We start from the raw sequence: 17590 nt of genomic DNA on the forward strand, positions 1-17590 counted from the left end.
TGTTTCTGGTGCATAAAATCCTGCCAACATTATAAGTAGAAAATTCAAATAAACGTCAGATATGGACTCTTTATATATACGACTGAACGTATAGAGCTATGTTGATATTTTGACTTTTATCTGAATAAGATGGACAAGGCGGTTGGGAGGGGAGGTCACAGGCTGGTGACCTGAAGGATGAGTTTAAAGGTCAGTGAAGTCTCACCTCAGTGGCTGTGCTCTGGTTGCCACCGTTCTCTAGCAGGTAGCGCACCACGTCCAGGTGATTCTCCTGGGCGGCCATGTACAGAGGAGTGAAGCCATTCTGCAGGAACACACTTACATTAACACCTCTCAGCTCAGTTTCTCTGAAGGTCCATCAACACCAAGTGTGTTTACCTGCCCGCACTAACCTGATCATTATCAGATTTCTGTAGTTATCGGACTGTTAAATGGAGGTGTGAACGGCACACTCTGATTTCTTACATCAACTTGAGGTCTATAAATCTGATGAAGAGGTGGGATTTGAGCTCAGTTATGGGGGTTTTCAGTGCATGTAAACTCTTACTCTTATTTCTTTCATTTCTCTAAGTCTAGGCATGTGTGAAAACAAAGCGCTGTCCCGGAAACAGCGAGCAGCGTTAAACTCAGCGCTGTTGGAGTGGCACTGAAACTGAAATCTGATTTTCTGCAGTTATCAGATTATTAAGTGTAAACACACTGAACCAGTTACTGACACAGTCTGATTTTCTGCAGTTATCAGATTATTAAGGGTAAACACGCTGAACCAGTTACTGACACAATCTGATTTTCTGCAGTTATCAGATTATTAAGGGTAAACGCACTGAACCAGTTACTGACAAAATCTGATTTTCTGCAGTTATCAGATTATTAAGGGTAAACACACTGAACCAGTTACTGACACAATCTGATTTTCTGCAGTTATCAGATTATTAAGGGTAAACACGCTGAACCAGTTACTGACACAATCTGATTTTCTGCAGTTATCAGATTATTAAGGGTAAACACGCTGAACCAGTTACTGACACAATCTGATTTTCTGCAGTTATCAGATTATTAAGGGTAAACGCACTGAACCAGTTACTGACACAATCTGATTTTCTGCAGTTATCAGATTATTAAGTGTAAACACACTGAACCAGTTACTGACACAATCTGATTTTCTGTAGTTATCAGACTATTAAGGGTAAACACACTGAACCAGTTACTGACACAATCTGATTTTCTGTAGTTATCAGATTATTAAGTGTAAACACGCTGAACCAGTTACTGACACAATCTGATTTTCTGTAGTTATCAGATTATTAAGGGTAAACACGCTGAACCAGTTACTGACACAATCTGATTTTCTGTAGTTATCAGATTATTAAGGGTAAACACGCTGAACCAGTTACTGACACAATCTGATTTTCTGCAGTTATCAGATTATTAAGGGTAAACGCACCGAACCAGTTACTGACACAATCTGATTTTCTGTAGTTATCAGACTATTAAGGGTAAACGCACTGAACCAGTTACTGACACAATCTGATTTTCTGTAGTTATCAGATTATTAAGGGTAAACACGCTGAACCAGTTACTGACACAATCTGATTTTCTGCACTTATCAGATTATTAAGTGTAAACACACTGAACCAGTTACTGACACAATCTGATTTTCTGCAGTTATCAGATTATTAAGAGTAAACGCACTCAGTGTTTGTGGGGCTGAAATTGATCAACACAGAGCTCTTCATGTTTCCAGAATTTTAAGCACTCTCAGTTGGGACAGTTTAAGGTATTCATGATTCTTACCTGTGATTGGGCATTGATGTCTGCTCCTCTTTTCACTAACAGCTTCGCCACCTCTTTCTGCCCGGCCAATGAGGCAATGTGGAGGGCGGTGTTTCCTTTCTGCACAGCCAATCAGAGAGCAGGACAGAGAGTTAAAGTAGAGAACAGCTGAAATTAGCGCGTGTAGGACCCTGAGGGGCTCATGACTCCATGGACTCCACCACTCCTGTCATGTAAAACAGATATACACTAGCAAACAGGGTGTATCCATAATGCACTGTGTTGTTTGTAAGTAATAAGCAAATTTGCATTATGTTAGTGTCTGAAATTGCTTACTACCATCATGTGTTCTGATCTATATAATAATAATAATAATAATAATCAAAAACCCAAGGTCACCTTACAAAACAGGAAAAATCAACAATAATAATAAATGTGAATCAACAATGATTTGAATACGTCAAAATAAAACAACACTAACAAAAGAGTCACGGTAAAACAACAAACCAGTTTAAAGAGAATATGCTTGCTTAAACAGGTATGTTTTATATATATATATATATATATATATATATATATATATATATATATATATATATATATATGTTAGATATAGTAATATAGATCTTCAAATTTGTAGGGTACAGTGATTAGGGGACTGTTTGGGTCATGGCACCAGATTTTCTGTAAAGCTGCTTTGCAAAAACACCTGGTGTAACAAGCGCCATACGATGGGTCTGCATTTACATGCCCCTCCCATTTGACTGAGCAACAAAGCATTCTGCAACAAGGCTGTGTTTATTTGAGAAGACAGGCATAAAATCAACGACCATCTGCTTAAATTAAAGCGAGCTGGGCTCGACAGAGATCATCCAAATGACATCCTCTGGTGCCCCAATGTTGGCAGCAAGAGCCAGCAGGATGGTGGAGCTCAAACCCAGAGCATAGTTGAAAACCCACGATGACAGCATGGGGAGGATAATAACTGTGAGGGCTTGGTGGACAGTGGCCGAGTCCCAAAACCCACCTCCTGGGCTAGGTGGCCGAGCCGCGGTACGGGGCCAGTGATGGGGAGGCGGGGAAACAAACTATCCTTCCCTCTCACCTGAAGAGTTCACACTGTCCTTAATGAAAGCCAGCTAATCATCAAAAGTCTCCTTCATCATATTCTTCTCTTCTCCATGATGTTTTTTTAACTTGGACCATGTCTGTATGATTTTATACGCTACATATATATATATATATATATATATATATATATATATATATATATATATATATATATATATATATATATGCATCAGTTTTTAAATGGAAACAGTGACACATCAGTAAAACATGGTGTTCCACAAGGTTCTGTTCTAGGATCTGTGCTATTTGCACAAACTATGCTAAAACTGGGTATTGTTACCTGTAAACATGGAATTCCTCAGAGGTTCTTCTTCATGCTCCTAGAAAGTGTCTCCTGTTAAGTCTTGGTTGAGTCTATACACTGTGCTGCTGCTGCTGCTGCTATATGATAGGCTGATTGGGTGACTGTGCAGGTGTACAGGTGTTCCTTATGAAGTGACCGCTCAGTGTTTACACACACACACAGATGTATACAGACTCCATACCTTGGTAGCTGAGTCCACTGCTGCTCCTCTCTCCAGCAGCTCCTCCACCAGCTCCACATGACCTTCTTTAGCAGCCAGATGAAGAGCGTTCAGCCCATTCTGTACAGACACACAAGAAACCTGATTTAACGCTCAAACCGTGTGGAGTTTAAACAAAGTCCTTATAGGAATGTTTTCACAATTGTGGCGCCACTGGGCAGTTATTTCCAGCCTTACAAGGCCAGACCTCTCTCTCTCTCTCTCTCTGAATGGGAAGACATGAAAGCACTCCACACTGGAGGTCAAACTATCATCTAAACACAGATTTGTTGAGATGAAAACATCACAAGTAGTTTGTAGCATTTGGCTCCATAACGTACTAAAATGTGATTTTTCGGGTTGTTCTGGCTATGGTGCTTGCACCAATCTCCAGTAAGGTGGGGCATTTCCACAGCGGGGGGAGCGGGGGGGCAGGGGGGGTGGTATGGTGGGGCATTTCCTTCCCCCATATAACCAGCAAGCTGACCGGCTCTCCACAAACAGACAAACCTTCAGATTCACATTTCCACCAGTGACCGTCTCCTCCTCCTTTATAATGACTCTGATTTCTACCATTTAACATCCTGTCGTTAGAGCTTATTAAACATGAGATGACCTGAGGACAGAACTCTCTCCTTCTCTTTTCTCTCACTCATTTACTCTCTATCCTATCTCCTTTCTTTTGTCTCTAATTTTTCTCTTCCTCTTGCCTTTTTCTTTCTTTTCTCTTCCCCTTCATGCCTCTTTTCTCACTTTTTTTGCTTTCTGATTTTATTTCTCTCCTGCTCTCTAATTTCTCTCTTCCTCTCTCTCTCTCCTTTTCTCTCTCATTATCTATTTTCTCTCCTTCTCCCCTGCTCCCTCTCTCTCTTCCTATGTGGTAACCTTTTCTGTCTGTCATTGAGTTCATCTCTCTCAGTGCTCTGACTCGTGACTTCCCTACTGGGCACTATCTAAATCAGATTAACTCTCTATATAGTCACCCTGACTCCCCTAGTGGCCACTATTTAAATCAGAATAACGGTCCGTTTTGCTAACTGCTCTGCGGTTACACAATAGCGCTTTGTGCATTAGGAGATGAGGGCAGGTGGCGGGTTTGGAACTCAGCTTTTTGCTCTTTTACAGTTTTACAGTTTGGACTGAAAGAGATTAAACTGTCCTCCACATTCGCTCCATCAGCTGATGAAATAACCACGCCGGAGGAGTGATTTAGTGAACGAGGGATTTATGTAATGTTCACGGGAACCCAGGAGCTTCTGCAGTCCACATGACTAAAGCACAAACAGTCACATTCATATTGTCACTGTGTTAATGCAGGCCTGATTGGCCACCTGTGAAAGCTCTGGTCACAGGAATATTAGACTTCTGATCTCGGTCAGTTTGTGAAACAGGGAAACATCAGTAAATACTAGAGTAAAACAATGGTGTTCCACAGGGTTCTGTTCTATGATCTCTGCTATTTGCACTCTGAAGGCCTACATGGATAGATTTGGGTTTTTTTTTCTTTTTTCGGCAGGGCCAATGTAATTATTATTGATCACTGGGGCAATGTAATTATAACAGATGTTTCTTAGTGATTTGAGTCCTGTCTTAATAGACACGTCAGTCATGTTTATCTTGTTTATCATGTTTAAGATTCTGACAGATTTTACGTTCTACAATTCAAACTATAGATGTAACCCCAGGATATATTAATTATCCCAGGTTATATTAATCCTGCATTATAAAACAAACTGAAGAAATAATCCCAGGTTACATTAAACCTGTGCTATAAAACAAAACAGAAATAATCCCAGGTTATTTTGATCATGTGCTGTATAACAAACCATAGAAATACTCCCAGGTTATATTAATCCTGAGTTATATAACAAACCATAGAAATACTCTCAGGTTATATTAATCCTGAGTTATATAACAAACCATAGAAATATTCCCAGGTTATATCAATCCTGAGTTATATAACAAACCATAGAAATACTCCCAGGTTATATTAATCCTGAGTTATATAACAAACCATAGAAATACTCCCAGGTTATATTAATCCTGAGTTATATAACAAACCATAGAAATACTCCTAGGTTATATTAATCCCATGCTACAAAACAAAACTTAATAATTCTGTGGGAATTTTAAAATTAGGTATATTAAGTTAATTTAAAAAAAAATAATAATATTTTTGTAGAAAAGGAGTGTGTGTGGTTTTTCTTAAGTGTGCAAATTGAAGCATTTATTTCGGGCTCTTTGGGTTCTTTGTGGCCCAAATCAAGCCGAAATACACTCTGCTAACATAAATGTATGACTGAAAACAATAAAACACATAAAATGACAGAGAAGAGTTATGCAGTGATGTTGACTCCCAGTTCATCACCCACTAAATTCACTTAAATCAGCTCATTAGGTGGGGAGCGTAAATGAAAGAACTGCTAAATTAATTGTTTGGACATCTTTTATTCTCTTGTTTTAAGCAGAAAGTGTGCAAACGAAGTTAAATTGAATTAAATTAAATCAGCAGCTGCAGCAGCGGTCACTCTGATACACAGGCTGGACTGAGGCAAGGTCAGTCAGACTGAATCATCACTGAATGACCTTCAGCAGAAACATATATGAACATCAGGCTTTATAGGCTTTACCCGACAGCGCATTACTCACAGTACGTCTGTGACTTTGTGTTTATGCTGACCGTGAATGAGTGTGTTCTGTTCTCAGTTTGGGTGATAAGGCTCTGTAGGGGGAGCTCAAACGGTGGCTCAGTGAGGGGGGGCAGGGAATGAACAGCTGTTACAGTCGAACAGCTGAGCTGCACTACAGAACACATACACACACACACAGACACACAAACAGACACACAGACACACAAGCACACACACACAGACACACAGGACAGTGAAAATCTGCAGGTTTCATATGCTGCCGTATTTAAAAGGATTTCTAAATTTACTCTCTCACTCTGCTACAACATTCTGTATGGTCTGGATCACAGAGGGTAAAAAATTACATCACCCAGTGCTGCACAGAGTGAAAAACCTGCAGAACTGCTGCTTTTACTCACTTCAACACTGACAAAACATGAGCAACACCCAACCCACCACATACAGTCACCCTGAACACCCAACCCTCCACATACAGTCACCCTGAACACCCAACCCTCCACATACACTCACCCTGAACACCCAACCCTCCACATACAGTCACCCTGAACACCCAACCCTCCACATACAGTCACCCTGAACACCCAACCCTCCACATACAGTCACCCTGAACACCCAACCCTCCACATACAGTCACACTGAACACCCAACCCGCCACATACAGTCACCCTGAACACCCAACCCTCCACATACAGTCACCCTGAACACCCAACCCACCACATACAGTCACCCTGAACACCCAACCCTCCACATACAGTCACCCTGAACACCCAACCCTCCACATAGTCACCCTGAACACCTAACCCACCACATACAGTCACCCTGAACACCCAACCCTCCACATACAGTCACCCTGAACACCCAACCCTCCACATAGTCACCCTGAACACCCAACCCACCACATACAGTCACCCTGAACACCCAAACCACCACATACAGTCACCCTGAACACCCAACCCTCCACATACAGTCACCCTGAACACCCAACCCACCACATACAGTCACCCTGAACACCCAATCCACTAAATATAATCACCTCAAACATCCTAACCATCAAACATAGTCAAACCAAACACCCTAACCACCAATAGTCATCCTGAACACCCTAACCACCAAATATACAGTCACCCCAAACACCATAACCAACAAATATAGTCACCCTGAACACCCTAACCACCAAATACAGTCACCCCAAACACCATAACCAACAAATATAGTTATCCCAAATACTCAGCAGTCAGCACAAATACCACCAGTCCAATATCTGCTTCATTCATCTTGAAGGCGCTTATCCTCCTGGGTAACAGGGAGTGCTAGAGCCTGTCCCATTGCTCCTTCAGTGTACGGCGGGAAACACTCTGGACAGGATGCCGGTCATCACAGGGTAGACACACACAATCACACACACATTCACACCTAGGGGCAATTTAGTGCCTCCAATTGACCATTCTTGCCGTGAGGCGACAGCACTATCCACTGCACCACCATGAAAAAAGATAATGCAGGTAATTGGTGGGCTGCTGACCAAAATCTAATCACACACATAGACAAAATAAGTGCCGTCTGACCTGGTTACAGGTAGAGATGTCTTGTCCACTCTTCAGAAGCTCCAGAACTTTCTCGACATTCCCGGCTCTCGCTGCCCTCAGGAAACTAGTGTTACTGTCCGACTGCAGAAAAAACACAAACACAGGCACGTGAATCAAAATGAATGTCAAAGCAGTTTAGCAAAGTGTAGTAAATACACAGTCACCCCAACATACTAAATCACTCCAGATCACCCCAACATACTAAATCACTCCAGATCACCCCAAACATACTAAATCACTCCAGATCACCCTGACATACTAAATCACTCCAGATCACCCCGACATACTAAATCACTCCAGATCACCCCAAACATACTAAATCACTCCAGACCACCCCAAACATACTAAATCACTCCAGATCACCCCAAACATACTAAATCACTCCAGATCACCCCAACATACTAAATCACTCCAGACCACCCCAAACATATTAAATCACTCCAGACCACCCCAAACATATTAAATCACTCCAGACCACCCCAACATACTAAATCACTCCAGACCACTCCAAACATACTAAATCACTCCAGACCACCCCAAACATACTAAATCTCTCCAGACCACCCGAACAGACTAAATCACCCAATACATACTAAATCACTACAGACCACCCCAAACATACAAAATCACTCCAGATCATCCCAACATACTAAATCACCTAAAACATACTAAATCACTCCAGAGCACCCCAACATACTAAATCACCCAAAACATACTAAATCACTCCAGACCACCCTAAACATTCCCATATCACCCCAAACTACCTCAAACCACCACAAACATACACATATAATAAATCACTCCAGGCCACCCCAACATACTAAACCACCCAAAACAAACTAAATCACTCCAGATCACTCCAACATACTAAATCACTCCAGACCACCCCAACATACTAAATCACCCCAAACCACCCCAACATACAAAATCACTCCAGACCACCCCAATATACTAAATTACCCAAAACATACTAAATCACTCCAGACCACCTCAACATATTAAATCACCCAAAGCATACTAAATCACTCCAGATCACCCCAACATACTAAATCGCTCCAGGCCAACCCAACATACTAAATCACCCAAAACAAACTAAATCACTCCAGATCACTCCAACATACTAAATCACTCCAGATCACTCCAACATACTAAATCACTCCAGACCACCCCAACATACTAAATCACCCAAAACATACTAAATCTCTCCAGATCACCCCAACATACTAAATCACTCCAGACCACCCCAACATACTAAATCACCCCAAACCACCCCAACATACTAAATCACTCCAGACCACCCCAATATACTAAATTACCCAAAACATACTAAATCACTCCAGACCACCTCAACATATTAAATCACCCAAAGCATACTAAATCACTCCAGATCACCCCAACATACTAAATCGCTCCAGGCCAACCCAACATACTAAATCACCCAAAACAAACTAAATCACTCCAGATCACTCCAACATACTAAATCACTCCAGATCACTCCAACATACTAAATCACTCCAGACCACCCCAACATACTAAATCACCCAAAACATACTAAATCTCTCCAGATCACCCCAACATACTAAATCACTCCAGACCACCCCAACATACTAAATCACCCCAAACCACCCCAACATACTAAATCACTCCAGACCACCCCAATATACTAAATTACCCAAAACATACTAAATCACTCCAGACCACCCCAACATACTAAATCACCCCAAACCACCCCAACATACAAAATCACTCCAGACCACCCCAATATACTAAATTACCCAAAACATACTAAATCACTCCAGACCACCTCAACATATTAAATCACCCAAAGCATACTAAATCACTCCAGATCACCCCAACATACTAAATCGCTCCAGGCCAACCCAACATACTAAATCACCCAAAACAAACTAAATCACTCCAGATCACTCCAACATACTAAATCACTCCAGATCACTCCAACATACTAAATCACTCCAGACCACCCCAACATACTAAATCACCCAAAACATACTAAATCTCTCCAGATCACCCCAACATACTAAATCACTCCAGACCACCCCAACATACTAAATCACCCCAAACCACCCCAACATACTAAATCACTCCAGACCACCCCAATATACTAAATTACCCAAAACATACTAAATCACTCCAGACCACCTCAACATATTAAATCACCCAAAGCATACTAAATCACTCCAGATCACCCCAACATACTAAATCGCTCCAGGCCAACCCAACATACTAAATCACCCAAAACAAACTAAATCACTCCAGATCACTCCAACATACTAAATCACTCCAGATCACTCCAACATACTAAATCACTCCAGACCACCCCAACATACTAAATCACCCAAAACATACTAAATCTCTCCAGATCACCCCAACATACTAAATCACTCCAGACCACCCCAACATACTAAATCACCCCAAACCACCCCAACATACTAAATCACTCCAGACCACCCCAATATACTAAATTACCCAAAACATACTAAATCACTCCAGACCACCCCAACATACTAAATCACCCCAAACCACCCTAACATACTAAATCACTCCAGACCACCCCAATATACTAAATTACCCAAAACATACTAAATCACTCCAGACCACCCTAAACATTCCCATATCACCACAAACTACCTCAAACCACCACAAACATATACTAAATCACTCCAGACCACCCCAACATACTAAATCAGCCCAAACATACTAAATCACTCCAGATCACCCCAAACATTCCCATATCACCACAAACTACATCAAACCACCTCTAATAAGCCCAAACATACACATATAATAAATCACCCCAAGATGCTAAATCACTCCAGACCACCCCAAACATTCCCATATACTAAATCACTCCAGATCACTCCAACGAGTGAGCATCTATAGGTCTGCTGGCTTGATAAGGTCGGCACCCTGCTGAATGTTTGCCACTTCTGGCCCATACTTGTCCTGTAATCCTAGTTTTTAATTTCCTCAAACAGACTGTAAAAATGCACACAGCCCTTTATTTTAGAAAATGAACTAAGACAAATATTACAAATAACTGCGAGGGAAAAAAGAAAGACTAGGCCTAATGTAAAATGACTTTAATTAGTATGTAACATACTAAATACATATGAAATCACCGCAAACTACCTAAAACCACTCTAACGGGGCCTGTTTACCACTGTCTCCCTTCACCTCTTCTTTAACAGCGCTCTGTCAGTGTTTGGGAACTGAGGAGACGCTGCTGTAGCTCTGACAGTGAAATGTTTTCTGTTCTGGTTTGATTCAGGATTTCAGCTGCTCATCAGTTTCAGGGTCTCATTTGCCATATTTTTCATTTCATAATGTGCCAGATGTTCTCAGTGGTGACAAGTCTGGATTGCAGGCAGGTCAGTTTAGCACCCGGACTCTTTTAATACGGAGCAGTGCTGCTGTAATACATGCAGAATGTGGTTTGACATCGTCTTGCTGAAATAATCAAGGCCTCCTCTGAAAAAGACGTCGTCTGGACGGCAGCAGATGTTGCTAAAACATGTTTATATCATTCAGCTTTAATAGAGTCTTCACAGATGAGCACATCACCCAGGCCATGTGCACTAATGCCCCCTAAACCATCATGAATACTGGCTTTAGAACTGAGCACTGATAACAAGCTGAGTGGTCTTCAGCCCTGAGGACACTGTGTCCATGATTTCCTAAAGGAATTTCAAATGTTGATCTGTCGGACCGCCAGACACTTTTCCACTTCCCCTCAGTCCATTTTAAATGAGCTCAGGCCCAGAGAAGGTGGCAGCATTATGTAACATAATTCAAAACCAACGGGTGCATTAGGCTAAATTATATTTGGTTAACTGTATAAGTAGACAACCTTCCCACTATTGGGATAGCCTGATGTTATGACATTGCATGCATTTACCAAATTGCCCTACTTATCCTGTGTACTTTATCCATGTTTACAGATAACAGTGATACAGTGTCAGAAAGCACATAATCAAGTCTATTAGAGATACTGAACACCTCCACACAGTCTGCGTGGAGTTGGTTGTTAGCTACATTAGCCGCTTAGCTCTACAGAGGCTAAATTCAGACACCAAACATGTCTTGGCTGATTGACTACATCTAAGAGTTCTGGGGATGCAGTGCAGTGAAGATGTTCACCTAAAAGGAAAGAGTGCAGTGCATGCAATCCTGGACTACAGAACCATGTAAAGAACACTGGAACACTAAAGAGCTCAAGGGAATCCAAAACCATCCCAACAGATGCTGAAGTTTACTAGGCCTTACCATGCTCCACATAGCATTGGGTGCAAAATCACAGTAACGGTCCAGATACGGGTCACTTCCCACAGCCTGAGGGCCTTTATCAGTTCCACACAGTCTACACATCGCTGCATTACCCATGGCAACGAAAATAACAATAGTTGAAATTTAATTGTTGAGCTTGTTGGAGGTTCTTCGGCTTGGTGAAAAACCAATCCTCATCTTCTGCTCTTTAAAGCCTCGGTCCGACCAACGCTGGAGTCCAAACCTTCACCTTCATGGGCTCTTCTCCAAGCCCATGTTCTCTGTAGATCTCCAAAGCTCTTGCTTGTCAGAGTGGTCTACTTGGCTTCGTATGGATGTTGTAGAGTTCAAACAGGCCATCCCATCCACTCTGGGATATTTTTAACCCTTCCAGTCCTGGGCACGTGTGTGGGGCTGAAGCCCAGCCTGGTGCCGTCGTTCCCAACCACAATGGGGCACCTGCCCTGCCTCTTCCCTGGAATGCGCCTCCGCAGGGGAATCAGAAGATACTTCCAGAACAACAGGCCATGAAGTTATTTACAACCTCCACCAGTCAGACTGGGACCTCTGACCACTTAAATGTCTTGCATGCTTCAGATCTTCAGTCTGCTGTCACAAGTGGCTTTCTAGACAAGGACTACGGTGTTGCTGACGAATTCTCAACTGGCATTCCATCGGTTCCCCTGACATTCCCACTGGCATTTAATTTGCAAATCACTGGCATTAAATCAGGATTCCATTGGCATCTCCGTCCACTCTGAAGACACTGTCCAGGCGGTGATCATGCTGGACCACATATGCGTCCAGCAGGAGTAAATAAAGTGGTGTGCTCGTGAACTTCGCCGTCCCGCAGTGCCCCACTTCATTAATGCTCTGTGTTCTGTAGCAGGTCAGTCTTAGTAATGGAGGGTTGGTGGGTCAGAGAGCGGCCCGAGGCGACCTGCTTTGACTACACAAAATCTGTGCTGATCTCTGATTGGCTGCTGTGGAACGGGCAGTGAAGTCCTGAATGAAACGCTCAGTTGGAGAACAGAGTACACACAGCGACTCGACATCAGCACGTTTTTTTCTACATCAGTAACTGTCAGAGACAGTTTGGCAATAAAATCAGATTTAGTTGTTTTAACTGGACGGTACTGAAAGTGCACCAGCTCTTTTAACAAAACTGAAAATCTCAAGTAGACAAAAATGAAATAATTCAAACAGGAACTTTACAGAACTTGAACTTGTGTGTGTCAGAAATTAAACTGGAGAAAATTTGGGAGTGGAGCTTTCCTTTATTTCACATCTATCCATAAGCAGTATGTCAGAAGGAGGCGTAGTTACAAGGTTTCATTTACCTATTGGATTTATTTAGGTTTACTAAACCTCACACCACCAGCCACACACCGCCTCAGTGCACACCACCACTATCTCATCTCACCACCTCAAAACTGGACACCACACACCGCCTCAGTGCACACCACCACTATCTCATCTCACCACCTCAAAACTGGACACCACCACTGCCTCAGTGTACACCGCAACCACCACTCAAAACATGCACTATGGTCACTAAATACAGTTTCTCCATACTGCAAATTCACTAAATGCAACGTCTCCATACAGCAAGTTCACTAAATACAGTGTCTCCATACAGCAAGTTCACTAAATGCAACGTCTCCATAGAGCAACTTCACTAAATACAGTGTCTCCATACAGCAAGTTCACTAAATACAGTGTCTCCATAGAGCAAGTTCACTAAATACAGTGTCTCCATAGAGCAAGTTCACTATATACAGTGTCTCCATAGAACAAGTTCACTATATACAGTGTCTCCATAGAGCAAGTTCACTATATACAGTGTCTCCACACAGCACGCTCACTACATAGTGTCTACATACAAGTTCACTAAATAAAGTGTCTCCATAGAGCACGTTCACTATATACAGTGTCTCCACACAGCACGCTCACTACATAGTGTCTACATACAAGTTCACTATATACAGTGTCTCCATAGAGCAAGTTCAGTAAATACAGTGTCTCCATAGAGCAAGTTCACTAAATACAGTGTCTCCATAGAGCAAGTTCACTATATACAGTGTCTCCATAGAGCAAGTTCACTATATACAGTGTCTCCATAGAGCAAGTTCACTATATACAGTGTCTCCATAGAGCAAGTTCACTAAATACAGTGTCTCCATAGAGCAAGTTCACTAAATACAGTGTCTCCATAGAGCAAGTTCACTACATACAGTGTCTCCATAGAGCAAGTTCACTAAATACAGTGTCTCCATAGAGCAAGTTCACTATATACAGTGTCTCCTTAGAGCAAGTTCACTAAATACAGTGTCTCCATAGAGCACATTCACTACATACAGTGTCTCCATAGTACAAGTTCACTAAATACAGTGTCTCCATAGAGCACATTCACTAAATGCAACGTCTCCATAGAGCAAGTTCACTAAATACAGTGTCTCCATAGAGCAAGTTCACTAAATACAGTGTCTCCATAGAGCAAGTTCACTATATACAGTGTCTCCATAGAGCAAGTTCACTAAATACAGTGTCTCCATAGAGCAAGTTCACTAAATACAGTGTCTCCATAGAGCACATTCACTACATACAGTGTCTCCATAGTACAAGTTCACTAAATACAGTGTCTCCATAGAGCAAGTTCACTAAATACAGTGTCTCCATAGTACAAGTTCACTATATACAGTGTCTCCATAGAGCAAGTTCACTATATACAGTGTCTCCTTAGAGCAAGTTCACTATATACAGTGTCTCCATAGAGCAAGTTCACTATATACAGTGTCTCCATAGAGCAAGTTCACTAAATACAGTGTCTCCATAGAGCAAGTTCACTAAATACAGTGTCTCCTTAGAGCAAGTTCACTAAATACAGTGTCTCCTTAGAGCAAGTTCACTATATACAGTGTCTCCATAGAACAAGTTCACTATATACAGTGTCTCCATAGAGCAAGTTCACCAAATACAGTGTCTCCATAGAGCAAGTTCACTGAATACAGTGTCTCCATAGAGCATGTTCACTAAATACAGTGTCTCCATAGAGCACGTTCACCAAATACAGTGTCTCCATAGAGCACGTTCACCAAATACAGTGTCTCCATAGAGCAAGTTCACTGAATACAGTGTCTCCATAGAGCAAGTTCACTAAATACAGTGTCTTCACACAACATATTCACTAAGTACAGTGTCTCCATACAGCAACCGTCACCAGAACTCCAGCTGCAGGTGTGTATTCTGAGTTTAAACAGTGCAGGAGTGGAACAACAAGAGTGGATAACTGGATGATATCAGATGAATACAGTGTGTAACAGTGACTGATGCTGCACTGTGTCCAGGACTCAGACCTGGTCAGAATGTCCTCCACCTGCAGCAGTGTAGGTGTGCGTAGGTGTTACCTGCCGTTTGCGCTCGGCTCTCTCGCGTCGCCGCTGGCGTTTCTCTCGAGCTTTGGTGAGTGCTCGGATTTCGGACAGCTGCTCCAGCTCCCGTGCCTTCTTTAGGTGAGCTGCCGCGTGAGCCATAATACACCATCACCGCGGAAACCACACAGACACTCACACTGCGGAAAGACTCTCCACTACGGGCAAGCAAGGGATGCCGGACTGAGAGTCCAGCCAACAGCCGGCCGGTCAGCAAGAGAGAAAATCCATCCAGGAGATTCCTGACCGCCCATACAGCTGTGTGTGTGTGTGTGTGTGTGTGTGTGTGTGTGTAAGTCCAGATGTGGACACCCTGAGAGACTCTGTTTACAGATTAGAGCAAATGAGCGCTCATAGAAACACAAAAAAACACTGACACTGACCAAAAACACACTGAACACAGCTGAACAAGAGAGAAAGAAAAAGAGAGAGAGAGAGAGGAGAGAGGAGAGAAAAACAGAGAGAGGAGAGAAAAGAGAAATACAGAGAGAGAGCGTGAGAGAATATTGAGAGAGGGATACAGAGAGAAAAAGAGAGTATATATATATATAGGGGGAGAGGGGGAGAGAGAGAGAGAGAGAGACAGAGACAGAGAGAGAGAGAGAGAGAGAGAGAGAGAGAGAGAGACCCGTTTCCGCAGTTATGTTTCTCTGTTTTGCTACTTATTTCCATGATTGTGTATAAAGGGATAAAGTGTGTGACGCTCTGAACAGAATGTGTATCTGTGTCCTGAGGAGCCTCCGGTCTCCTCCTGTCATCTACAGCCTCACAGACCTCCATCACATCAGACTGGGGCTCCTGCACCACCTTCTGACAATACACCGCCACCTGGTGGCCACAACCCTGTACTGTGTGTCCTGAGGAGAGCAGAGTATTCTGGGCTCAGAGCGCGATGTCTGTATGTGTGTGTTCTTCTATATTACATCAGTTCTCTCTCACAGACACTCACATACACACTCTCACACACACACACACACACTCACTCACTCACTCACACTCATACAGACAACAGGCCCTTTTCACAAGAAACAGAAGCGCATAAAAGCTGGACAAATCAAGTTGCGTCACTGCCTTACAGACAGTTACAAACCTCCGTATCACTTCGGCCAGAAAGGCGTCTCACTTTAGCTCTATCTGAAATTCGAGGATGTGGAGAACTGTTGGAGAACCAAACATCCAGCAATGCTTGAGTTTACATGCACTCAATAATCTGATCACAATCTGATTTCTGCCGTTATCTGAATATTCAAATGGTCTTGTAAGCAACATACTAAAATCTAGAAATCCAACGTGCTAAATGTGCTAGTAATAACGTAAAGTCTCAGCCTACCACTTACTTAGCTTACATAGGGGGACTATATATATATATATTTATGTAACACACAAAAAATTAAATACCATTAAAAATGAACAACTGTAGGTATTGTGATATAAACCGAGTCAGTTCTACAGTTTCTCATTAGACTGAATGAATAACCGGCTCTAAATGTAGGTATTGTGATATAAACCGAGTCTGTTCTACAGTTTCTCATTAGACTGAATGAATAACCGACTCTAAATGTAGGTATTGTGATATAAACCGAGTCTGTTCTACAGTTTCTCGTTAGACTGAATGAATAACCGACTCTAAATGTAGGTATTGTGATATAAACCGAGTCTGTTCTACAGTTTCTCATTAGGCTGAATGAATAACCGACTCTAAATGTAGGTATTGTGATATAAACCGAGTCTGTTCTACAGTTTCTCATTAGGCTGAATGAATAACCGACTCTAAATGTAGGTATTGTGATATAAACCGAGTCAGTTCTACAGTTTCTCATTAGGCTGAATGAATAACCGGCTCTAAATGTAGGTATTGTGATATAAACCGAGTCAGTTCTACAGTTTCTCATTAGGCTGAATGAATAACCGGCTCTAAATGTAGGTATTGTGATATAAACTGAGTCTGTTCTACAGTTTCTCATTAGACTGAATGAATAACCGACTCTAAATGTAGGTATTGTGATATAAACCAAGTCTGTTCTACAGTTTCTCATTAGACTGAATGAATAACCGACTCTAAATGTAGGTATTGTGATATAAACTGAGTCTGTTCTACAGTTTCTCATTAGGCTGAATGAATAACCGACTCTAAATGTAGGTATTGTGATATAAACCGAGTCTGTTCTACAGTTTCTCATTAGGCTGAATGAATAACCGACTCTAAATGTAGGTATTGTGATATAAACCGA

The 17590-nt window shown here is 42.0% G+C and overlaps 1 protein-coding gene across 8 annotated transcripts in view; it reads right to left on the reverse strand.

The window, feature by feature from the left end:
* Window positions 1-17590, reverse strand: part of ank2a (ankyrin 2a, neuronal) — a 99812-nt gene that overhangs the window by 68052 nt on the left and 14170 nt on the right. For all 8 annotated transcript variants that reach the window (XM_037532926.1, XM_037532925.1, XM_037532921.1 and 5 more), the window contains exons 2-5: window positions 7624-7725; window positions 3390-3488; window positions 1795-1893; window positions 206-304 (exon numbers count right to left, since the gene is read on the reverse strand). In XM_037532926.1, coding sequence (XP_037388823.1) covers window positions 206-304; window positions 1795-1893; window positions 3390-3488; window positions 7624-7725 — 399 coding nt within the window. The remainder of the gene's footprint in view (window positions 1-205; window positions 305-1794; window positions 1894-3389; window positions 3489-7623; window positions 7726-17590) is intronic.

Source organism: Pygocentrus nattereri, chromosome 22, assembly GCF_015220715.1.
Source record: "Pygocentrus nattereri isolate fPygNat1 chromosome 22, fPygNat1.pri, whole genome shotgun sequence".
Lineage (NCBI taxonomy): Eukaryota > Metazoa > Chordata > Actinopteri > Characiformes > Serrasalmidae > Pygocentrus > Pygocentrus nattereri.